This window comes from Anticarsia gemmatalis, chromosome 2 (assembly GCF_050436995.1).
Source record: "Anticarsia gemmatalis isolate Benzon Research Colony breed Stoneville strain chromosome 2, ilAntGemm2 primary, whole genome shotgun sequence".
NCBI lineage: Eukaryota > Metazoa > Arthropoda > Insecta > Lepidoptera > Erebidae > Anticarsia > Anticarsia gemmatalis.
In genome coordinates, this window is record NC_134746.1 from 12,619,417 (window position 1) to 12,639,065 (window position 19,649).

Genomic DNA, 19,649 nt, shown 5'->3' on the forward strand with positions numbered 1-19,649 from the left:
AACTTTCCTCATCTTAGAAAAACCATAAAAATATCGCTAGTCGTCCATTATCCACGTTAATCTACAGGGTAAAAGTCGCAATTATATTATTAAATGAAAACTAGTTCTCTACTACCCACTTACGTACGCAGCGGTGGTTAGTGCTGAGCAGTGATTCTCTATCACTATCTTACAACCGGCTAGCTATCGACACATTTTGTATGAAAATCTGATCAGCACCTCTATCGGGCGTAATAGGAACTATTTTTGCAGTACATTTATGTCAAACTTTCGATACTCATAAAACCGACGGTAGAAAACCGCGCTACAGTTCTTCTTTGTATTATTGAAATACAATTTGTACCGTTTTTCTGTGTGTAAAGCTAGGATCCAAAATAATATCACAATCAAATATAACCTGACTAAAAATAAACAAGCATTTAGTTAAAAGCCAACCCCAGTAATTGTTATCACGGTATCTTTCGGCCATACGACCCCGTGCCTATAAATACATATTAAGTAAAGGTTTGGCAATATTGTTTGCAATTTAATCTGATATGCGCACGCGCTCGTGCCGCGCCCGCTCTCGATCCCAGCCGATCGTAGCCGATTGCGCCCGACCGCCCGTATAAATCTTTCGTAATACGGACTTAGTGATTTAGTTTGTACTTTAACCTTTATTGTTGATATATTTAAATGTAATTATCATTTTTGTTTCAAAGCTTAAGACTTAGAGTTCTTGGAGGTAGTTTATCTAGAGCACCCGTTCGAATAGCACCTGCCAAATACATACATATATTGATGGCTGCCCTTCGTGGACTAGGATAGGTGCTTTTCGTCAATTTCTATCTTTTTGTGCTATTCAAACGGGTGCTCTAGATGGACTACCTCAGTTATTGTACATAGTCAACAGATGACTGTTATTTAACACCATTTCCATAGAGTCCAAATCATAACTCTTAAACTCTCGCGTTGCGTGTTTAATATATAATAGGATACGGGAATTAACGCGAACATGCATTTTACCCTAAAATGCACAACGTTTCGGCGCAGGTTGCAATCGCCGTTGTCTCAGGCTGCAGTCCAAAAAAATACGATTTAATCGGAGAGTTCCAAAGAAGATGCGTTGCCTGATTATTTCATGATGAATATGAAGTCTAACTTGCGTCTTCATTAAGTAATGTTGTAAAGATGTTAAGACTAATGACCTGTTTCCCTTTGAATAAGTCTCAGTTTCCTCAGTAAGTGGAAAGTTGATGGACATTTTCATTCACCTTCTTATCAATGATCTGCCTCGAGAGAAACCGGTGCTACAACTTTTCTTTATTCGTCACACATTCAATAACTACAGCATTTATATGAAACACGGTTTAGTAAATTAGTATACATATAAATATGCCTTAGAAACGTGGTGTAACAGGTCAAGTGTTACGAATTATTACTGCGCCGCAAAACGAATGAGTATACGATCTCAATCGTGTAGCCCACTGATGGAATAATCGTGTATCAGTATGCAGTATTTACTTAAAAGCCGTAATAAACCACACTGCACTTTAAACTTACAGCTAAACGGCAAATTTCCATTACAATACACTTTAAATCTACAGAGTTACATTCATTCTACGCGACTGTCAACGAACGAAACTTAAAATCTCAAGCGAAATTCTTCTCCTATATTATCATCTCACGAAAACATTTAAACCTCTTTAATAAGCCATATTTAAATGGTTTTTAAATCTGTAATGACCAACGTTTTTGTTAATTTCGCGGCAAAAATATAGCATTCTTTGTTTTTAAGTTTTTCATGGGTATTTGCACTGGGTGCAGTTTTTGTGCCATTATTTTTTGCTAATTGCATATTTTCGGTTTGTGATGTATATTATTTTGTCCTTTGAGGCACTGTTTTTTGGTCGTAAACCTTTGGATGACTGTATATGCGATTAAGAATTAAATACATTTGTTTATTACTTCAATAATTGTGGTTAAAATTTGTATGGTATCATTAAGTGTAGATACCTAATAATTTAGTCCTCTCAATGTGGTCTCGGATCTTCTCATTGGTCTCTCAAACTAACTTTTATGACCAACTTAAAAAAAAGTAACCTTTCAACCTGTTTTGATGTCTGTTTTTATGTCTAAGATAGTTTTAAAACCTACATTCAGTGTTTTAAATCATAAAACTATCAACAATATTAACCCTTACATTTCTCTTGCAGGCCTTCAGTATGTCAGAACGGAGCAACATGCACCAACTCGGTGGGCGGGTTCTCCTGCATCTGTGTCAACGGATGGACGGGCTCGGAGTGTTCGGTGAACATCGACGACTGCGCCGGCGCAGCTTGCTTCAACGGCGCCACGTGTATTGACAGGGTTGGGGCTTTCTATTGCAAGTGTACGCCGGGGAAAACTGGTAAGATATCATAAACAAGTTAGTTTAAAAAACTAATACCATGTTTTTTGGATACAAATTATCTGGCATGATATTAAATTTAAAGTTTGAATTTGAACAACACTAACCTCCGGTTTCTGAAGTACATTAAGCGTTTTTTTATCTGTTCAATACCGTTTAAGCTCATATAAATATGACAGTTTAAGTATGTAAACTACTGCTAAATGTGCCTCAGAAACCAGACATAAGCGTTAGAAACGCTAGTGATTGTCTGTTCTTTTAATAGCAAAAACATTTTATTGAATTTCATTAAATATAGTTCCATATCTCAAGTATCAGATATGAGTTACCTAGGGACCTTTATTCTTTCGGTACAGATTCTTTTATTTCGATACTTTACTGTGTCTCTACTTCTTTTACTAACTATTCTTCTTCCACTAGGTTTGCTCTGCCACCTCGACGACGCCTGTACATCAAACCCGTGTCACGCGGACGCGATCTGCGACACGAGTCCCATCAACGGCTCGTACACGTGCTCCTGCGCATCCGGCTACAAGGGGCTTGACTGCTCTGAAGATATCAACGAGTGTGAACAGGGTTAGTACTTGCTAATGGCTTTGATACTAATAACTAATTGTAATTAATAGTTTCTTATTGTATCAAGATGAAAGGAAATACCATTTTTTTCTCAGCATTTCTCTTATGGTTGTCCAAGGCGCAATAATATTAATTGATTCTCCAATGCTAGCAAGGATTGTGGGTTCAATTCCCACACAGACACTTTTTCTACTCCACAAATTTTAATACACTTTTTGGGCCTGGGTAGGTACTCACTCAGTGATAAGTTTGTTATTATTCTAAAAGTTCCATCGTTAAGATGATTCTTTGCTTTTGGGAGTCAACGAAGAAAACAAAAAAGGTATAACAAATAAAAATAGGCATAAAAATAGAGATACAAAATTCAACCTAAATTTTTCACCTCCCTAGGGTCACCATGCGAACACGACGGTATTTGCGTGAACACTCCCGGCTCGTTCAGGTGCAACTGTTCAGTGGGCTTCACCGGCCCTCGCTGCGAGACCAACGTGAACGAGTGCGAGAGCCACCCCTGCAGGAACGACGGCTCCTGCCTCGATGACCCTGGCACCTTCCGATGTGTATGCATGCCTGGTAAGTAAAATTTTGTTTTGGGATTTATTATCCATCTTATCATAGCGGTGATGTTCTTTAAATAGATCAGCGTAGTGCTGCCGGCGGTGCTGAATGGTAAAATGTGTGAGTGTAGAAATAGCAAAAGAAGTTCTTGTGGATCTTAGCATTTGGCAATCTTAGGTCTCTGCGTATCCTATCCACCTGTATTTTTCGGTACCTACTTGTTTTTTTTTTTAATGAAATGAGCTACAAAGACATGTAGTATAATGGGTTTAATAGTACTTTTCGACTAAGTATTATTACTCAAGGAAACATGACAAAGTTTATTTATCTTACTTTTGACTTAATGTTTCCGCACGGGTGGCATTTGGCTCGCCGCGAACTGTCTCATTATTAAACACATAGCCAAATTGAAAATCTCTGAATGACATTAAAGAAAACCATGCAAATTTTATAGCATTACAATGGAATTATCTAAACTCCTATACTACACTACATATAGCTAGCAGCAAACCATTGAATTAAAGTTGAACGGAACGATTTCTCTAGACTCCTGCTAGGTAACAATCTGCTTGACGACCGCTTGATGATTATCATTAATTCCTATTACATAGAGAAGGGTGATAGAGATAGTCTTTAGGGTTGCCTCTCACATTTTAATACTGTATTTTCGTGGCAGTTACAAACATACATATAGTCCAACTCTTTTCCCATGGCAGTAGGTAGTCAATTATAAAAAGTTATTTTTGAATACCTTTTAATCACAAAAATACATCAATCACAGAGAGAAGGCACAATAAAAAAATTTAATTTTCGGGAAAAAAATTAAATTTAACCCATTACTGTCCCACTGCTGGGCAAGGGTCTCCTCCCGTAACGAGGGAGGGTTTAGGCCTTGAGTCCACCACGCTGGCCAAGTGCGGGTCGGGGACTTTGAATGCCCGCAATAAATGTATTAAACAAATTTTAGGCATGCAAGGTTTCCTCACGATGTTTTCCTTCACCGTTGGAGCATGTGACAATTATTTCTAATACACACATAACTTCGAAAAGTCATTGGTGTGTTGCCTTGGGTTCGAACCTGCGACCACTTGCGTGGGAGGTGCCAACTTATACCACTCGGCTATCACCACGGGAAAAAATATGTAAATATAAAAACTGCATAAAAAATACACACTTGTTATAATCTTCTTATAACTAATACTTGAAAAAAGCCAAAGATAGTCGGAACAAAATGTATTGAGTGCTAAGCTCTAAGTCTAAAGACTTATGCTTTGGCTTAAGCCCTTGTAGCCAGTCAATCTTTATCGGCTAGGTATATAATTTGAGCCGTCAAGTCCGATGCGTGCACGCAAACGCGTGTATCCTGCACTGACTTTTATTTGAACTGGTTTAGAATTGCTAGTATGTTTTCACTCCTAAGAAAATAATGCCTACAACGAAAAAAAAACAACATTTTATATTTAGTTTTTATTATTTAGCATAGGCACAAATTTCATATATTTCAACGACTTAAGATCAAGAGTAATTTTTACAATAGTCTCAAATCAAATCTTAAAAGACTTTTGAATTCTTTTTTGTTGAATTCGCCACGCCGGTACCTTTGCGTCGGGAAGTCGTAGGTTCGATTCCCACATGGAACAATTATTTGTGCGATCATTGTGTCCGTTGTTTGTATGTTTGTAAAAGTCTCAACGACACAAGAGCATTATTTGGGTCACTCAGTGACGTAATATTTGCGTGTTTAACTTCAAGTTTACGTAGTGCCGCGTGGCAGCCCTACTCGGGACCCGATTCCCATGGCGATGAGAGCGGCGCCCGCGCATTGTGTCGATCGCGGAAACGTTGCACTATCAACGCGACAGTTAACGTAATCAACACACGTTTTAACTACTACTGCTAATCTGCTTATTGCTGCTAAATAACAGGCTTTTGGTTACAAATCGTTACACATGGTAGAAATGCTGAATGATGCTGTATATTAATTAGTGCTTAGCATACTTAGAAAAATGGTTAGACATATCAAGAAGACTTGAAATTATTTTAACTGCCTTACAATTACAAAAAGCCTTTTACAATCAGGAGTATAATAACGAACTGTTGTTTTTTCTGAAAAATAAATAGTAATAACTGAAATTTTCAAGAAACCGTAAAGTACTAAAACATTTATGCCTACTCTTAGGCAGTCCGTTTTCTGAAAAAGAGTGGGATTAGACTTGGCCAATGCAATAATCCGATAGAATTTTAAAGAAACTTTTGCGCTTTTTACTAGTCACTTCGTCACAGCTCCAATATTTTGCGTTCCTGCGCAAAACAGCCTTAAACGGTTACATGACTAATAAGTTCCCAATATCCACATTAATTTCTCACCCTTATTAAAAGTGACACTGACAGAGATCAGCTGATACCCTTCGAACTATGCCGCAACAGATGGTGCAAAAGATTCGCGTCGGCATAAATATTATAAGTACCTGCTTTATCGAACAGTGTCTTATTTCTCCAAGTTCTTACGACATTTCGTGTACTACGAGGTAAACGGACAAAGAAATATTTAGCTAAACATTTTAGATCTAAGTAATAGATTTGTAGTTGCAGAATTTATTAATTAATTATTTAACAATGCAACTGCAACGGCTTATTCAAAAATATAAAAAACATAATATGAATTTTCTAATAAAATTAGCGCACTTGATTAGTAGTCGAAATGGTCGCCATGGGCAAAAGCTTTTAATAAAGTAATAGTGTGACTGTAGTTAAGATGAAACGACGATGGTTAAAATGATAAATTAAATTAACCTAGCTTAAGATTTTACGAAAACGGCGACAGGAAACTCGGCGCTGAAACCAGTAACATAGTAGATTTCATAAAATAAATATTTATCAGAAACTATAAATTGTTTATTCAGATGTACTATTAACTTAATAAACAAGTTTTATTCAACATTCCTCACAAGGTTTAACACAAGCAAAAGTAATAAAGCAAAACAATAACAGGAATGCAACTTTAACTCGTAGCCAGTCGTCGTAGGCAACTAAGGTGTCCCTTGATAGATTACTCCACCGTTATGGGAACCCGTTATGAAAATTGCACGGATGACATCCTATTTACCCTACTTGAAGAAAATTATATAATGTTTAAGTCTTGTTGTACTTTTATGCATTGTGTAGGAGTTAATGTCATTTTATGAACTGTTTAGATAGTGTTTATGTCATTTTATGAACGAGCCGAGATAGATAGAGTTTCTTTTTGGGGAACATGGTCCTATATTGTGTAACATGTTTGCGCTAGATATTGCTGCTTTCTGGACCAATTTAGATCCTAAGGTATTGTAGAGAAACGTCATTGAAATGTCTGAAATAAACTATTTTAAGACGATAAAGCTCTGTAGCTTAAAAGTTTCCAAAAAGGCGGAAGATTGCATGACATATCGACTACCACATGCTAAATTGTTATTTAAACTGATCTTCTAAAAAATCTAAAGAAGAAGAGATTATCTATTTAACTTAAAAAAACAGGACTGCCTCACATTCATTCCATTATTATACTATTCATATAGCAAGTAAAATAAATTCCTAGCCACAAAACACATTCCCGTTTGTACAGTTATTTTCTTAAGTCAAAAGCTCCCCAGACCTTGATAAGACAGTCCATTAAACTCAAAACTGATGTCAGGTGTGCACAACATGTTGAAACATGTCACAAACGCAATGACGCGAGGGAAACCACTCCAGTGGAACCACTCCTGGTTATAACACACCACAATTTAAAACGTCATGTTAAGAGTACTATAGCTATGTCATAAGATACCTTTTTTATTCGGTCGGGTTGTACTCCCGGTTATAATACACTCAAATGTAAATGTCATTTGTGATATTATAGTTTGTTCTATGAAGTTGCTTACGTAATTTGGAAGGGTTGTATGTCTGTGTATGGAAGGTTGATTGTAGTGTAATTTACTAGTAACGGAGTACGTTTTAAAGTTGTTTGTTTGTCGGCTTCCCTATTCCCTTCTTATATGTATAAACTTTAGCTTCGTATTTGTTTTTGAGAAGAGGATATACTATACTTTCATCCTAAGTTTTTTACGCCATATTTGAAACACCATCCCTATTTTGGATTCAAATAAATTATTGATAGACTAAACGTCGAATACAGGCTAAAGATAGTTGTATAATTATATTTTGAAAAAGAAAGTAAACCACCCAAAATAGGACAGAATAAAAAGAGTTACAGACGCTATAAACTCCTTTTTAGGCTCCTTAAAAATAATTCAACATTTTCCAAAAAGCAGTTAAAATATCGTATTTTAAACAATAAAGTTGTCATAGTCCAGCTTACAAGCGGTTCAGCGGCTGACTCAGTTCTTGTCACGCAACTACCTATAAGGGCATGCCTGCACTGTATGACGGCATTACGTTCTTTTTATACACCTTTATAAACGTGCCCTTAGGTCCTTCAACTGTATATTAAATGGCGACCGTTGGATAGACCCTTTTTATGAGTTTTAGTAACGTTCTGCGTGCTTCTAATAATGTAAAGGGCTATAACAGTTATAATTAAGTTGTTTTAAATAGAGCTAGGCAATTATTGAATTAATATTTCTCTAGTCTCATGCAAAAGTAAAAATCATGCCGTAAATAGCCGTTATTTGATAACAAATTTACTACCTTAACTATCACAGCATGTTATGAACTGAATGTACCTTAGCGGAGTCTGTTATTCTGTTCGCTTTAAACTGGAAATCTGCTAATAGTATTTCATGCTGTTTTCACTCATAGATTACCGAGGAAAGTTTTCATTTATAAATGTAAAATTTGGTAAGGTTTTATATAAAACTACTTTTAAGCCTGGTAAAGCCGGGGCGGGCTGTAAAAAGTGCAAAAGAAACGAACGTTTTCTTCTTTTTTATTTATATGGCGGGAAAAAGCTGGCTTAGACTACTGGTGTAGGAAATAAGATAATTTCATAATGACAAGTTTTCTCATCACGAATTACATAAGTAATAAATCAGTCTTACACCTTAGTTTTTACCAAACCATTCAATCTTCAGGAAATTACCCACATCCATCACTCGAGTGTCTACAAAACAGCTATAAATTAATCATAATTCTCTTCAAATCTAATGTAGTTTTTACTGAAAACTACTTAGAAATCCACGCTATCTATACTAAATATTATAGATTAGTAAGTTTGTCTGCATATTACGTCTTTGTAGCTAAATTGCTGAACCGATATTCATGAAATTTAACATGGAGATAGCTGAAAAACCGTTTTCAGATAAAAGATACTTTATTTGTCAAAAATATTTCTTTATTTTCTCAAATTTCATGTCTACGGAATAGTGCGGAATCTTGTAAGTCAATCTAGTAGCTTTATAACTACGTATTATATACTTATTTCTGTTACAAAGTAAGCAATTTATTTACAAACTGTCACATTGCTGAGACAGTCGGTCATCACTGTATGAGGAAAGGATTGCTCATTGCAGTAATATAATTTAAAAGCTATGCGTACTAGAATATTGATTGAAGTTACTGTCATTTTGACTAGAACTGTGTCATAGGTATGTGTTCGATTTTCCTTATATATTTAACTATAGTACTATCACAGTTATGTAAAAGGGTTTATTTTGGTGTTAAATGTCAATGTCAAAGTTGAAGGTGTGTGTACCTTGAAATGTTCACGACACCGTTGTCCTTAGGGGTTCTTTATCATATTACATACAGACTTTCGTATTTTTCATATAGATAAAATAAATATTAATTTACGTCAAATGTTGACAATTATGATAGTCGTTACAATTACTGAATCTATCATTAGCTCGGAAAGGGGTAGAGCCTTATGAGAAGAGCTAGCAAGGAACTTAGGATACAAAAGTTTTCAGAATAAATACCACAGCAAAGACTTTTATGTTAAGTCTTATCGCATTGTTATGCCCTTAGTCATATTGTAACTATATAGCCTTTTCATCTATGATGATATGCGTATGAGTGGCAAAGCTGTTACTAAGTCGCGAAGCATCTACCAAACGATCCATTATACAAAATTCCCACATAACTACGGTATTCCCCAAGTGGGACATATTTCAAGCATTTACCAGCTGGTCATATGTATTTAAAAACTTTGTATTAAGCATTCATATATGCGAATAAAGTCAGCATTAGCATGCACGATACATACTCATTGTGGTTTGTGATCCGAAATCGTGACGGTGAGCGAACGGTACAAGCCATGGAAGACCTTGCTAAGAGCTTATTATAGATTAAACGGGATATATTTAGACATTTAGTGCATAAACTAGGTCTAAATGTGATCTAGTTTATAGCCTTTAGTTAGATGAAGATTAATAGTAGTTTAAAGTTTAATATAAGCACAGTACGTGAAGACGCTTTTTGTTTTTTAAGCCTTTTTGATTGTTGTGTAATAATTGAATCAGTCTTAGTGTTTTTTCCAATTATGATAAAAATTTTCGCTGGACATAACGACATTATTTTTTGCTTAAAACAGTTAATCTAAGTTCTAAATGTAGTAGTTGAAAGATAAAATTAAGCGTACGACAAAAAGATAAACTAAAATATTACTTATTTCCTTTGATCTAGAAAATAACATTAATCACCTATATTACACGTCACATTATAATCAATCAATGTGTATTAAAATCGCTTTAACCTCACTTCTTGCGCCATATAGTGACCACGACTAGGCGGGGCATCCCTCCCATGCGCCAACCACAAACGTTCAATAGGCCATGTCTCTCAAACACCATGGAGCACGCTTGCGTAATATTATATTATATAGAATAGCCTTAAATTGTACCGGTGCCCACTGACTCTTGTACGAGTTTATTATAAGCAGGTATAGAGAATTTGTAAGTATGAACTTCTAAAGACACAGTTAAGAAAGGAAACTTGCTTACGTCGATTTGATAGTAGCTCCCGAAAACCTTAATAAGATCAAGAAAGGTCTTTCCATCGCTGAAAGTAATGTTCACGTCCACTATTTTGATGAATCGAACAAAATGAAACTTGCGATGCGTTTAAAACTTATAAAACTCGTTTTTCCCAATTGCTTGATATCCTATATTGTGTAATAAAAACCAAATTTAACTAAATCTAATATCTTAATATCAAATTGTCACTAAATACCTACGTCAGGGTGACGATCAAAATTGTTTCCATAAATTCGAAAGAATTTTCTGACTTTCAAAATGTAAACAAACTATAGTTTTCAATGAATTCGCACCTCCGCTCAAATAGCGTCATAAGTCCAAAAAACAAATTGTCGAGTAAAATGGGTTTAAAGTTGCTCCTGCCTATTTTTTTTGCTTTTCGGGCCATAACTTAAAAAATATTTTTTTTTGAGTTACAACACTATTTGAGCGGAGGTGCGAATTGTATTTCTCATTGAATAATTAGTAAAAGCTTTTCCATTCATAGTTAATCTTCTGTTAGGTATCAAGTTGCTTCAGGTCGAAGAGTGTGGGTAATGTCACCTCTTCCTGTAACCTTTTTATCTGTTTAGGAACCTTACAATAAAATAATCCCCTTGTTTACTTATAAAATAAAATATAATTACCGTACGTATCATATTTGGTTATGAAGATGATAGACTTGTTTTTCTTCATTATATGAAAGAAAGGGCGTTGTTGTTCAGGTTTTGCTATACTAATTCGTAAGATAGTTTAAAATACTTGAATTTTACTTGTTCTAAAAGATACCGGTAGCACGAAAGCGCAGTCATAGCAAATACGTTACAAGTCAAACCAGATTAAAATTGCTTATTAAAAAACCTCTAGTCTCGCTTAATGCGTTTTATTGCTTGTAAATCTACCTAATTGTGGTCACGTTTTTATTTATTTCGACTTATATGACACTCGTAGGAAATTCTACAGCACTTGATATGGTCATTATATTTACGTAAAAGGGCCAAGCCGTTAAGTAGATTGAACTTTAATCCAATACAAATAAGGATTATTCAACTTATTATTTTCCATTTTTTGCGATGCAGAACCACATTCCCAATTTGGCTGGATAGTGATTTTCTTAAGACATTACCACGAAAAATCCTAAAAAAGCAAGGGAAAATCAACCTTATGACTGTGTGATAAAAGCCATATGTGTGCAGATAATATTGTATCTTTAAAAGGGCACACTCGATACTGGTCGAAGCTAGATTGTCCTGCCTCGGGCATTACAAATTAACATTCAAAAAGCAACCTTATTTCATTATTTCACAGTTTATTTTCAAACTTTTATATCAAAGGTCCAGTACCTGCTCAACCCGAAATTACAACACTCAAATTTATGCTCTATGGCTTATGTAATATAGTAGTTTTTTGTATATAGTGTGTGCTGGTACGGTTTTGATGAGTCGGGAACATTGACGTCAATTAGCATTCCTGTAGACTGGTCTATGGGTATAAAATCTGTCTGTTCTTATTCAAGTGTCGCTGATTGAGTACTATTGTGCAAGTAATTTGATGTTAATCTAACAATAAAGTACTTGTTAGTTTATAGTCGTACTAGATACATTCTGGACTGGTTAAAAGGGTTCGGACTGTGAGAAATATTCTTGGTCAAGCAGTCTTAGAGATTATTTCTTAGGACCTTGTTTCAATAGTTTTTCAATAGGTGTCTGTATGTCTTACCCCCGGTTTCTGAGCACATTTAGCGGTAGTTTATCTATTCTATAGCGTTTTTTTATATGAGTTTAAACTCTATTGAATAGATAAACTACCGTTAAGTGTACCTCTGAAACCGGGGGTTAATATTTTTGTAAGACTTTAAATCATTCCTTTTCTACAAGCTCTTGTCAATACTTGCCAGTTTGCTCGTCATTTTAGTATATAGGTAATCAGCAAGACTGAAAAAAAATCCTTTCTCACCAGGAGCTAGAATTTTATTTTCAGCTTTATGCGTATAAATGTAGTTAATTATCCACAAATTTTGACATATCCCTGTAAAACAACAAGAGTATTTTGTGTACAAACGAAAAATCACATATTATTATAGAAAACAAAAGCAAAAGCTTTACAGAAAATAAATAAACAACTGACATTGAAGAACAAAATGTCTTCTACATTGTAACTTAAACTTTTACGAGTTTGCGAATTTAAGGCCTATATTTTACGAAGAAAATTATTACTTTGTCGCGAACTATTGCCAATAAATAGGTCAGCAGTATTGTTTATAGCTTCTTTTGAGGTTTTAACAAGTTTATGGGAGTTAAGGACAACGCAATTTTAGTTACTCTTCGTTTTACGACCTCACAGTATAACAAAAGGCTTGTAAAGATTTACTGCGGAAAATTAATTGTTTATTACTTGTAATTATAGAACGTTTTATAGTCTTATTGATTGAAAACGTTGTTTTTCTTTTTGTACTTATGTGGCGTCTAAAATGTTGACTATTATAAATGATTTATTTGCTATTTGTTGCTACGTAAGACTTTTAATTATCAATAAAGTATAGATATTTCTGTAAAGAGTTTTCAGTTTTGGTCAAATGTTTGTTCTTAGTCATGTGCTGCCATCTAGTGGACACATCGCATAAGCTTCCGTGCAATAACATGGACACTCATTTGGACGAAATAGTAGATACCCTTATACCTCTATATTCTTATTGCGATAATTATTATATTGTGCTAATTGTTTTTGTGTTCTTTCTTCAGGTTTTACTGGAACGCAATGCGAGGTGGAGATCGACGAGTGCGCGAATAACCCCTGCCTGAACGGAGGAGTCTGCCATGATATGATCAACGCGTTTAGGTGTACTTGTGTTGTTGGGTAAGTGTCACTGTACTAATATAATTCCATCTCTAATTCATTATTTTTTGTTTATTATTCATATTTTTTGACATATATACATACATATACATTATCTAAGTTCTTTCGCGTAGTTAGAACAGCAAAAACTGATTTAAATGAGAGATGCTGATTTTAAATGTTTAGTTCAAGGTCACAGTTTTTTTTATGCTGTCATTTAGTTATACTATCTACGTGAGACATCGGGTCTCTAAGTTACGTATTAGGTCCAAGGGTCTGGTCTTTTCCGGACAGAAATGAATAGTCCCCTAACTCTATAATACCAAAACAAACACTTTAAAAACATCATAGTAATAATGTTATAAAACATGTTCTAGATTTTAATCATCTCCTTTCTTCTTCCAGGTTTACGGGTGCCCGTTGTCAAGTGAACATAGACGACTGTGCGTCGAGTCCGTGTCGGAACGGTGGCGTGTGTCACGACTCTATCGCGGGGTATACCTGCGTGTGCCCGCCAGGGTATACTGGTACGTACAGTTATATTATTTACTAATAAATGAAAAAATGTAGATCAAAAGGTTCATGATGCGAAGATGATTCAAATCAAACTATGATTTGAAAGCGCTCCAGAGTGATGTAAAAGTAAATATTATTATTTGCGTTGACATTTAGTATAGAATATTAGCGAAAAATTTATGTCCGTCAGGATTGACATAGTAGATATTCTATAGCAAAAACAGTAAAGGAGAATGATCGGAACTGTATTTTGGCTTTCTTTGTAGGAGTAGAAAGATACATCTAAGTACGCAGCTATCTGTGTCCTCAAATCTGAAACTTAACGACTCCCAATAGTTCTTACCAACCAGCTACTAAAACTCTATACCTTCTTTACTATGTCCTTTTATCTTAAACGACGCAATAGTTTCTACCAACCAGTTACTAAAACTTAACACCTTCTCCCCAGGGTTGTCCTGCGAGACGAACATCAACGACTGTCTATCAGCGCCGTGTCACCGCGGGGAGTGCATCGACGGGGACAACAGCTTTACTTGCAACTGTCACCCCGGGTACACCGGCAGAGTCTGTCAGACGCAGATCAATGAGTGCGAGTCTAATCCGTGCCAGTTTGGAGGTCAGTACCTAACATCATGTACTTTATTAATGTTAAAGACTGAAAGACTAACCTGTACCTGTAGGTTTCTGAGGTACATTTAGCGGTAGTTTATCTATTCAATAGCGTTTAAATTTAAATAAAAAAATATGCTTTTGTATAGATAAACTACAGTTAAATGTACTCAGAAACTGGGAGTTAGACCGTCAGATGACATTCCAAGTTGATAGAGGCTTTGATGGTGTAGCCGCAGAGATGCCACATAATAGTAGATATGCTAACACTGCTGTTTATCTTTCGTCAAAGAAACTAACTATTCTGTGTCCGTATGCATATTTGCCTGTTTAAACGAGAGTACCTTGGCTTGAAGCAGGGAATCTTGCCCAGTAATGTCAGTGATGCGCTTATTTCATGAAAACATTACCAATGGCAAATATCTTACGTCTGATTCTTGTTATATTAAAACTAAATAGAGGTAGAATTAAATTTACTAACAAACTGTCTTACTTTATATGTACTTACTGTACTACATTACTTAACTCAATATATTTGAGCCATATTCTAAATATATCTGTTCTCCAGGTCATTGTGAAGACCTGATAGGCGGCTATCAGTGCCGCTGCAAACCAGGCACATCGGGCCGCAACTGTGAGATCAACGTCAACGAATGCTACTCCAATCCTTGCAGGAACGGAGCCACGTGCATCGATGGAATTAATAGGTAAGAAGTAACTTTGTGCTGTAGTTCTTGTTTTATGCGATTAGTAGCTTATGCCTATGGCTCTGCAGAAAGTAGGCACATTACTGTCCCGTGATACTATCTATCACTTCGCCAAATTTCATCGGCAGGTTCAACGTGAAAGATGCACAAACGAACTTTCATGTTTTTGAATTTGAAAGGATTTTTTATCATTCCCTAATGCTTATGTAAATTACTTTTGTGCCTATAATCTTCACTTTTTGCGCTATATAATGTTATTTTATTTGTGTACAATTTATTATTATATTTAACTCACGCTCTATTTATTTTCATTACACGCAGCAATTATCCTTTTGAGTAAGTTTCACTCTTCACGTATATTTAGCATGGTTTTCAATAGAATTTATTTATTTTCCCAAAAATTACTTGACTTTGATTGTTGATTGTTTACTGCTTCGCTGCCTGTTTCTTGCCTTGTGTATAATAGATCCGAAATTAGACCCAAGATTCCTTAAACCACGTATTTTTTCTAATTTTCAATTCAACATTATCTAAAATACTGTTGGTTTACTATATGTAAGTTCCGATTGTATATACCTACTTTTCAAAACACCATTTCGAACAAAAATACTCTAAATTACCAAAACTTTCGGACACCATAGTCCGTTAATATATTTCAAATCATAGTAGAAAATATAATCAACTACCCTCAAATGCACGTTTATTTTACATTGCTTTTCATTTTTATAATATTATGTATTATGACAACATGCACATATCCTTGCACGTAATTTTCTTCTACGTATACGTGATCAAACCATACTAAACTATCTTTATCTACAGGTACACTTGCGAGTGCATCCCAGGGTTCACGGGCCAGCACTGCGAGACAAACATCAACGAGTGCTTGTCGAACCCGTGCGCGAACGGCGGCAAGTGCATTGACAGGATCAACGGTTTCCGGTGTGAATGCCCTAGAGGGTATTATGATGCTAGGTACGGATGGTAGTTAGGGACATCGATTGGTTTTTCTATACTACTTTTCAAATTTTATATTAGAAACTTACAATTAAGACCAGATAATATGCATTTTGGTTTGGTGGAGAATTCTAGTGCCTGGTGTGTGGCAAATGCTCGCCCTTTATTATATGTGACTAAAGTTGTTAATGACGAAACGCGGGTGAATTTTATACACCTATGCCTACTGCCTGGGTGTATAACAGGCGTGATGTGAGTGTGTAAATTCAACTCATATAAATTTACTACCTGTGTGTCTGGACTGCTCAAACTACGCTGCTATTTACTTGAATATTATGTATAAAAAATAAATTAGAGCTTTTACAAACAGAAAATGAAAAAATGCAGCCTTAATAAGTAAAATGCTAATTGATTCTGTTAAAAATATTTGTAACAACAGGCACGAACATTCAACAAAGAAATTCTGACAGTCATTACTTATAAAATGACGTCATATAAATTAAAAGCGGTGCTGAAACATTGCACTCCAAAGCTGAGACTTAAGTACCTTCTTATTATAAACTATAGTATTAATAAAGATATTGTTCCACAGATGTCTATCGGACGTGAACGAGTGTGAAACGAACCCGTGTATCAACGGAGGCTCCTGCGAGGACGGAGTCAACCAGTTCATCTGCCATTGTCTACCGGGATACGGAGGTAAGAATATCGTTAACTTCAACTAGTTATATTAAGCCATGGTTATATTTTTTCTGAGTCATTTTTAGCTTTGTTAGGCTGAGTTTCAGATATTCTCAAAGCACTTACAAATAACTTTGTTTAATCAGTTAGGTGATTTCCTGCCATCGACTATTGAGATATTATTATCTTGTATACAAATTGATCAGTAACGCTATTCTCTACCACTATCGACTAATAAAAACCGGCTAGTTATCGGGAAATTTTGCCTTTAGCCGTAGGAACTATTGTTGCAGTAAACACATTTTAAATGTCAAATGCTTGCCAGTCCATAATTCCGACTGTCGAAAATCGCCTTACAGAATTTGACCTGTCTTTAAACAATCCCGTACTTACTATTATACTTATGAGAAATCACGAGTATCCCAAGCATGGTATTACCTAAAGCACTTCATTAATGAACGTCTTATGTTCTAGGTCAACGTTGTGAGCGAGATATAGACGAATGCAGCTCAAATCCTTGCCAACACGGCGGGACTTGCCATGACAGGCTCAACGCTTACAAGTGCGACTGTGTACTGGGATTCACTGGTAAGTTACTAGTGGTAATTCTTTATGTATTTATTCTTTCTCAAAGTAGTACAGAAATATGAGTACTTTTATTGACATACAAACCTTAGACGTTTCTGTTATGGCTTTAATGCAAATGTTCTGTAACGTGGTAGTTTAGTCAATTGATTAAATTACTTAATTATTTCCACAAATTATCTGGTTCATAAGTAAGAGTTTAAATGACGAACGTAACAACGATTGCGTTATTTCGTTCATCACCCGCACTCCGTGCTAATATTTCTTATATCTTTTCGCCTTCTAAGCGGCTTGTTTATATATTCAGATTAGTATTTCGCCCGCGTGAACATATCCTTCGAGGGGGAATTCCCATTAATTCTCTCTAGCACTCCTATACACTTTCTTAGGAAATTTTATAGCAAATTTCAACTTTCTACGCTCAATAGTTACGGCTGTGCGTTGTTCATCATCTACTCAGAAACGGAAAAGTTTAATATATTAATTATAGACAGAATAAACTCTCGTATACTTATATCTACGATGTATTTTGTGCGAAATATAAACAATTTTGAATGTTATCTAGGCGTGAACTGTGAAACGAACATCGACGACTGCGCGGGCAACCCGTGCCTGCACGGCGGCTCCTGCATCGACCTCGTCAACGGGTACCGCTGCGTGTGCGCGCCGCCGCACTCGGGCCGGAACTGCGAGAACACGCTCGACCCCTGCACGCCTAACCAGTGAGTATCACTTGTATATCTATACTAATATTATAAAGCTGAAGAGTTTGTTTGTTTGAACGCGCTAATCTCAGGAACTACTGTTCCGATTTGAAAAATTCTTTCAATGTTAGATAATCAATTTATCGAGGAAGGCTATATCGTCACGCTACGACCAATAGCAGCAGAGTAGCAATAATAAATCTTACAAAAACGGGGAAAATGTTGACCCGTTCTCTCTTATGTGACGCAAGCGAAGTTGCGCGGGTCAGCTAGTTACGAATATGTTTATTTAACCTTGTCTGACTGTACATAGGAGTATTTGGATGATATCTACTTGTCACCTATTGGTATGATCGATATGATCTTGGGTTGGACACCATGTCGAGCCATGTTAAGGCAATGTGTCGCATGATTCTACAATTCTACATACAGCTCTATTGAATCATAGTGTTGCAATTACGGAGGTGCAATTTGTATCTACTTATTTCTTTCTTGGGTAATGATAGCCAAGAAGTCTACGTATTTGCCTCTCTTGCAAGTGATGAAGGTTTTATTCCAGGCCTTTTAGTTATGTATGTGCTGATCACAAACTTCCGGGTTGAATTCCCAGGTCGGACAAAGTGCTAATGAGCTTATTCTCATTTATTAGATTATTCTCGATATACCTCTAAGTAACGAGCCCGGTATGGTATGGCTGTAGTCTCGCCTTCCTATTAACATTGTAAATGGCGTAGCGCGGGTGTATTTTATACGCCTCTGCCTACACCTTTGGTCATAAATGTGATATATGTATGTAACTTTCCTTAAGTAATGAACCTTTTTAATATCAAAATTATTTAACCCCATCTTTTCCCTTAGATGTCGTCACGGCGGTCGTTGCGTAGCCGAAGCATCGTACGCGGAGTTCACGTGCCAGTGTCCCGTGGGATGGACGGGCGCGCTGTGCGAACGGGACGTGGACGAGTGCGCCGTGACCGCGCCCTGTCACAATGAGGCCACGTGCATTAACACTGAAGGATCGTACGCGTGTCTGTGTGCTCGAGGATATGAGGGCAAGGATTGTGCGATTAATACGGATGATTGTGCTTCTTGTAAGTATTTAATATAATAAGTTTGGGGGCCCAAAGTTAGGTTGAATATTGAGCAATTTTTTTTCTTTCGTAAATATTTGTAACGGCACAGATTTGGGAGTTAATTAAAACATTAATTAGTCACTCTATTAATCTACCATTGAATTCTCAGTAAACTGTATTATAAGACTGTACAAGCTTTATTTTGTAATAAAATAAAAGTAATTATCACGCAAATATAACAATAATCGAAGGCCTGAATATGAACATGCGTCTATTTGTCAAGATATTATTGCTCAATACAAAATTAACTAAAGTATTTTAACTAGATTTTCTTTGATACAGTTTTACAATAAAACTATTTATCTTTCAGATCCATGTCAAAACGGTGCGACGTGTTTGGACAGTATAGGTGACTACAACTGCGTGTGCGCAAGCGGGTTCGAAGGCAAGGACTGTAAGGTGGACATCGACGAGTGTCAGTCACGACCTTGCATGAACGGCGCTACTTGCAACCAGGTATCATTCATTATAAT

The 19,649-nt window shown here is 36.0% G+C and overlaps 1 protein-coding gene across 3 annotated transcripts in view; it reads left to right on the forward strand.

Annotated features, from left to right (window-relative positions):
* N (neurogenic locus Notch protein) overlaps window positions 1-19,649 on the forward strand; it is a 149,047-nt gene that overhangs the window by 115,895 nt on the left and 13,503 nt on the right. For 2 of the 3 annotated variants that reach the window (XM_076132973.1, XM_076132980.1), the window contains exons 6-18: window positions 2,196-2,389; window positions 2,810-2,965; window positions 3,356-3,538; window positions 13,191-13,305; window positions 13,690-13,811; window positions 14,249-14,416; window positions 14,978-15,116; window positions 15,939-16,091; window positions 16,666-16,772; window positions 17,229-17,342; window positions 17,905-18,061; window positions 18,902-19,134; window positions 19,487-19,632. In XM_076132973.1, coding sequence (XP_075989088.1) covers window positions 2,196-2,389; window positions 2,810-2,965; window positions 3,356-3,538; window positions 13,191-13,305; window positions 13,690-13,811; window positions 14,249-14,416; window positions 14,978-15,116; window positions 15,939-16,091; window positions 16,666-16,772; window positions 17,229-17,342; window positions 17,905-18,061; window positions 18,902-19,134; window positions 19,487-19,632 — 1,987 coding nt within the window. The remainder of the gene's footprint in view (window positions 1-2,195; window positions 2,390-2,809; window positions 2,966-3,355; window positions 3,539-13,190; window positions 13,306-13,689; window positions 13,812-14,248; window positions 14,417-14,977; window positions 15,117-15,938; window positions 16,092-16,665; window positions 16,773-17,228; window positions 17,343-17,904; window positions 18,062-18,901; window positions 19,135-19,486; window positions 19,633-19,649) is intronic. The other variant, XM_076132987.1, reaches the window with a different exon arrangement.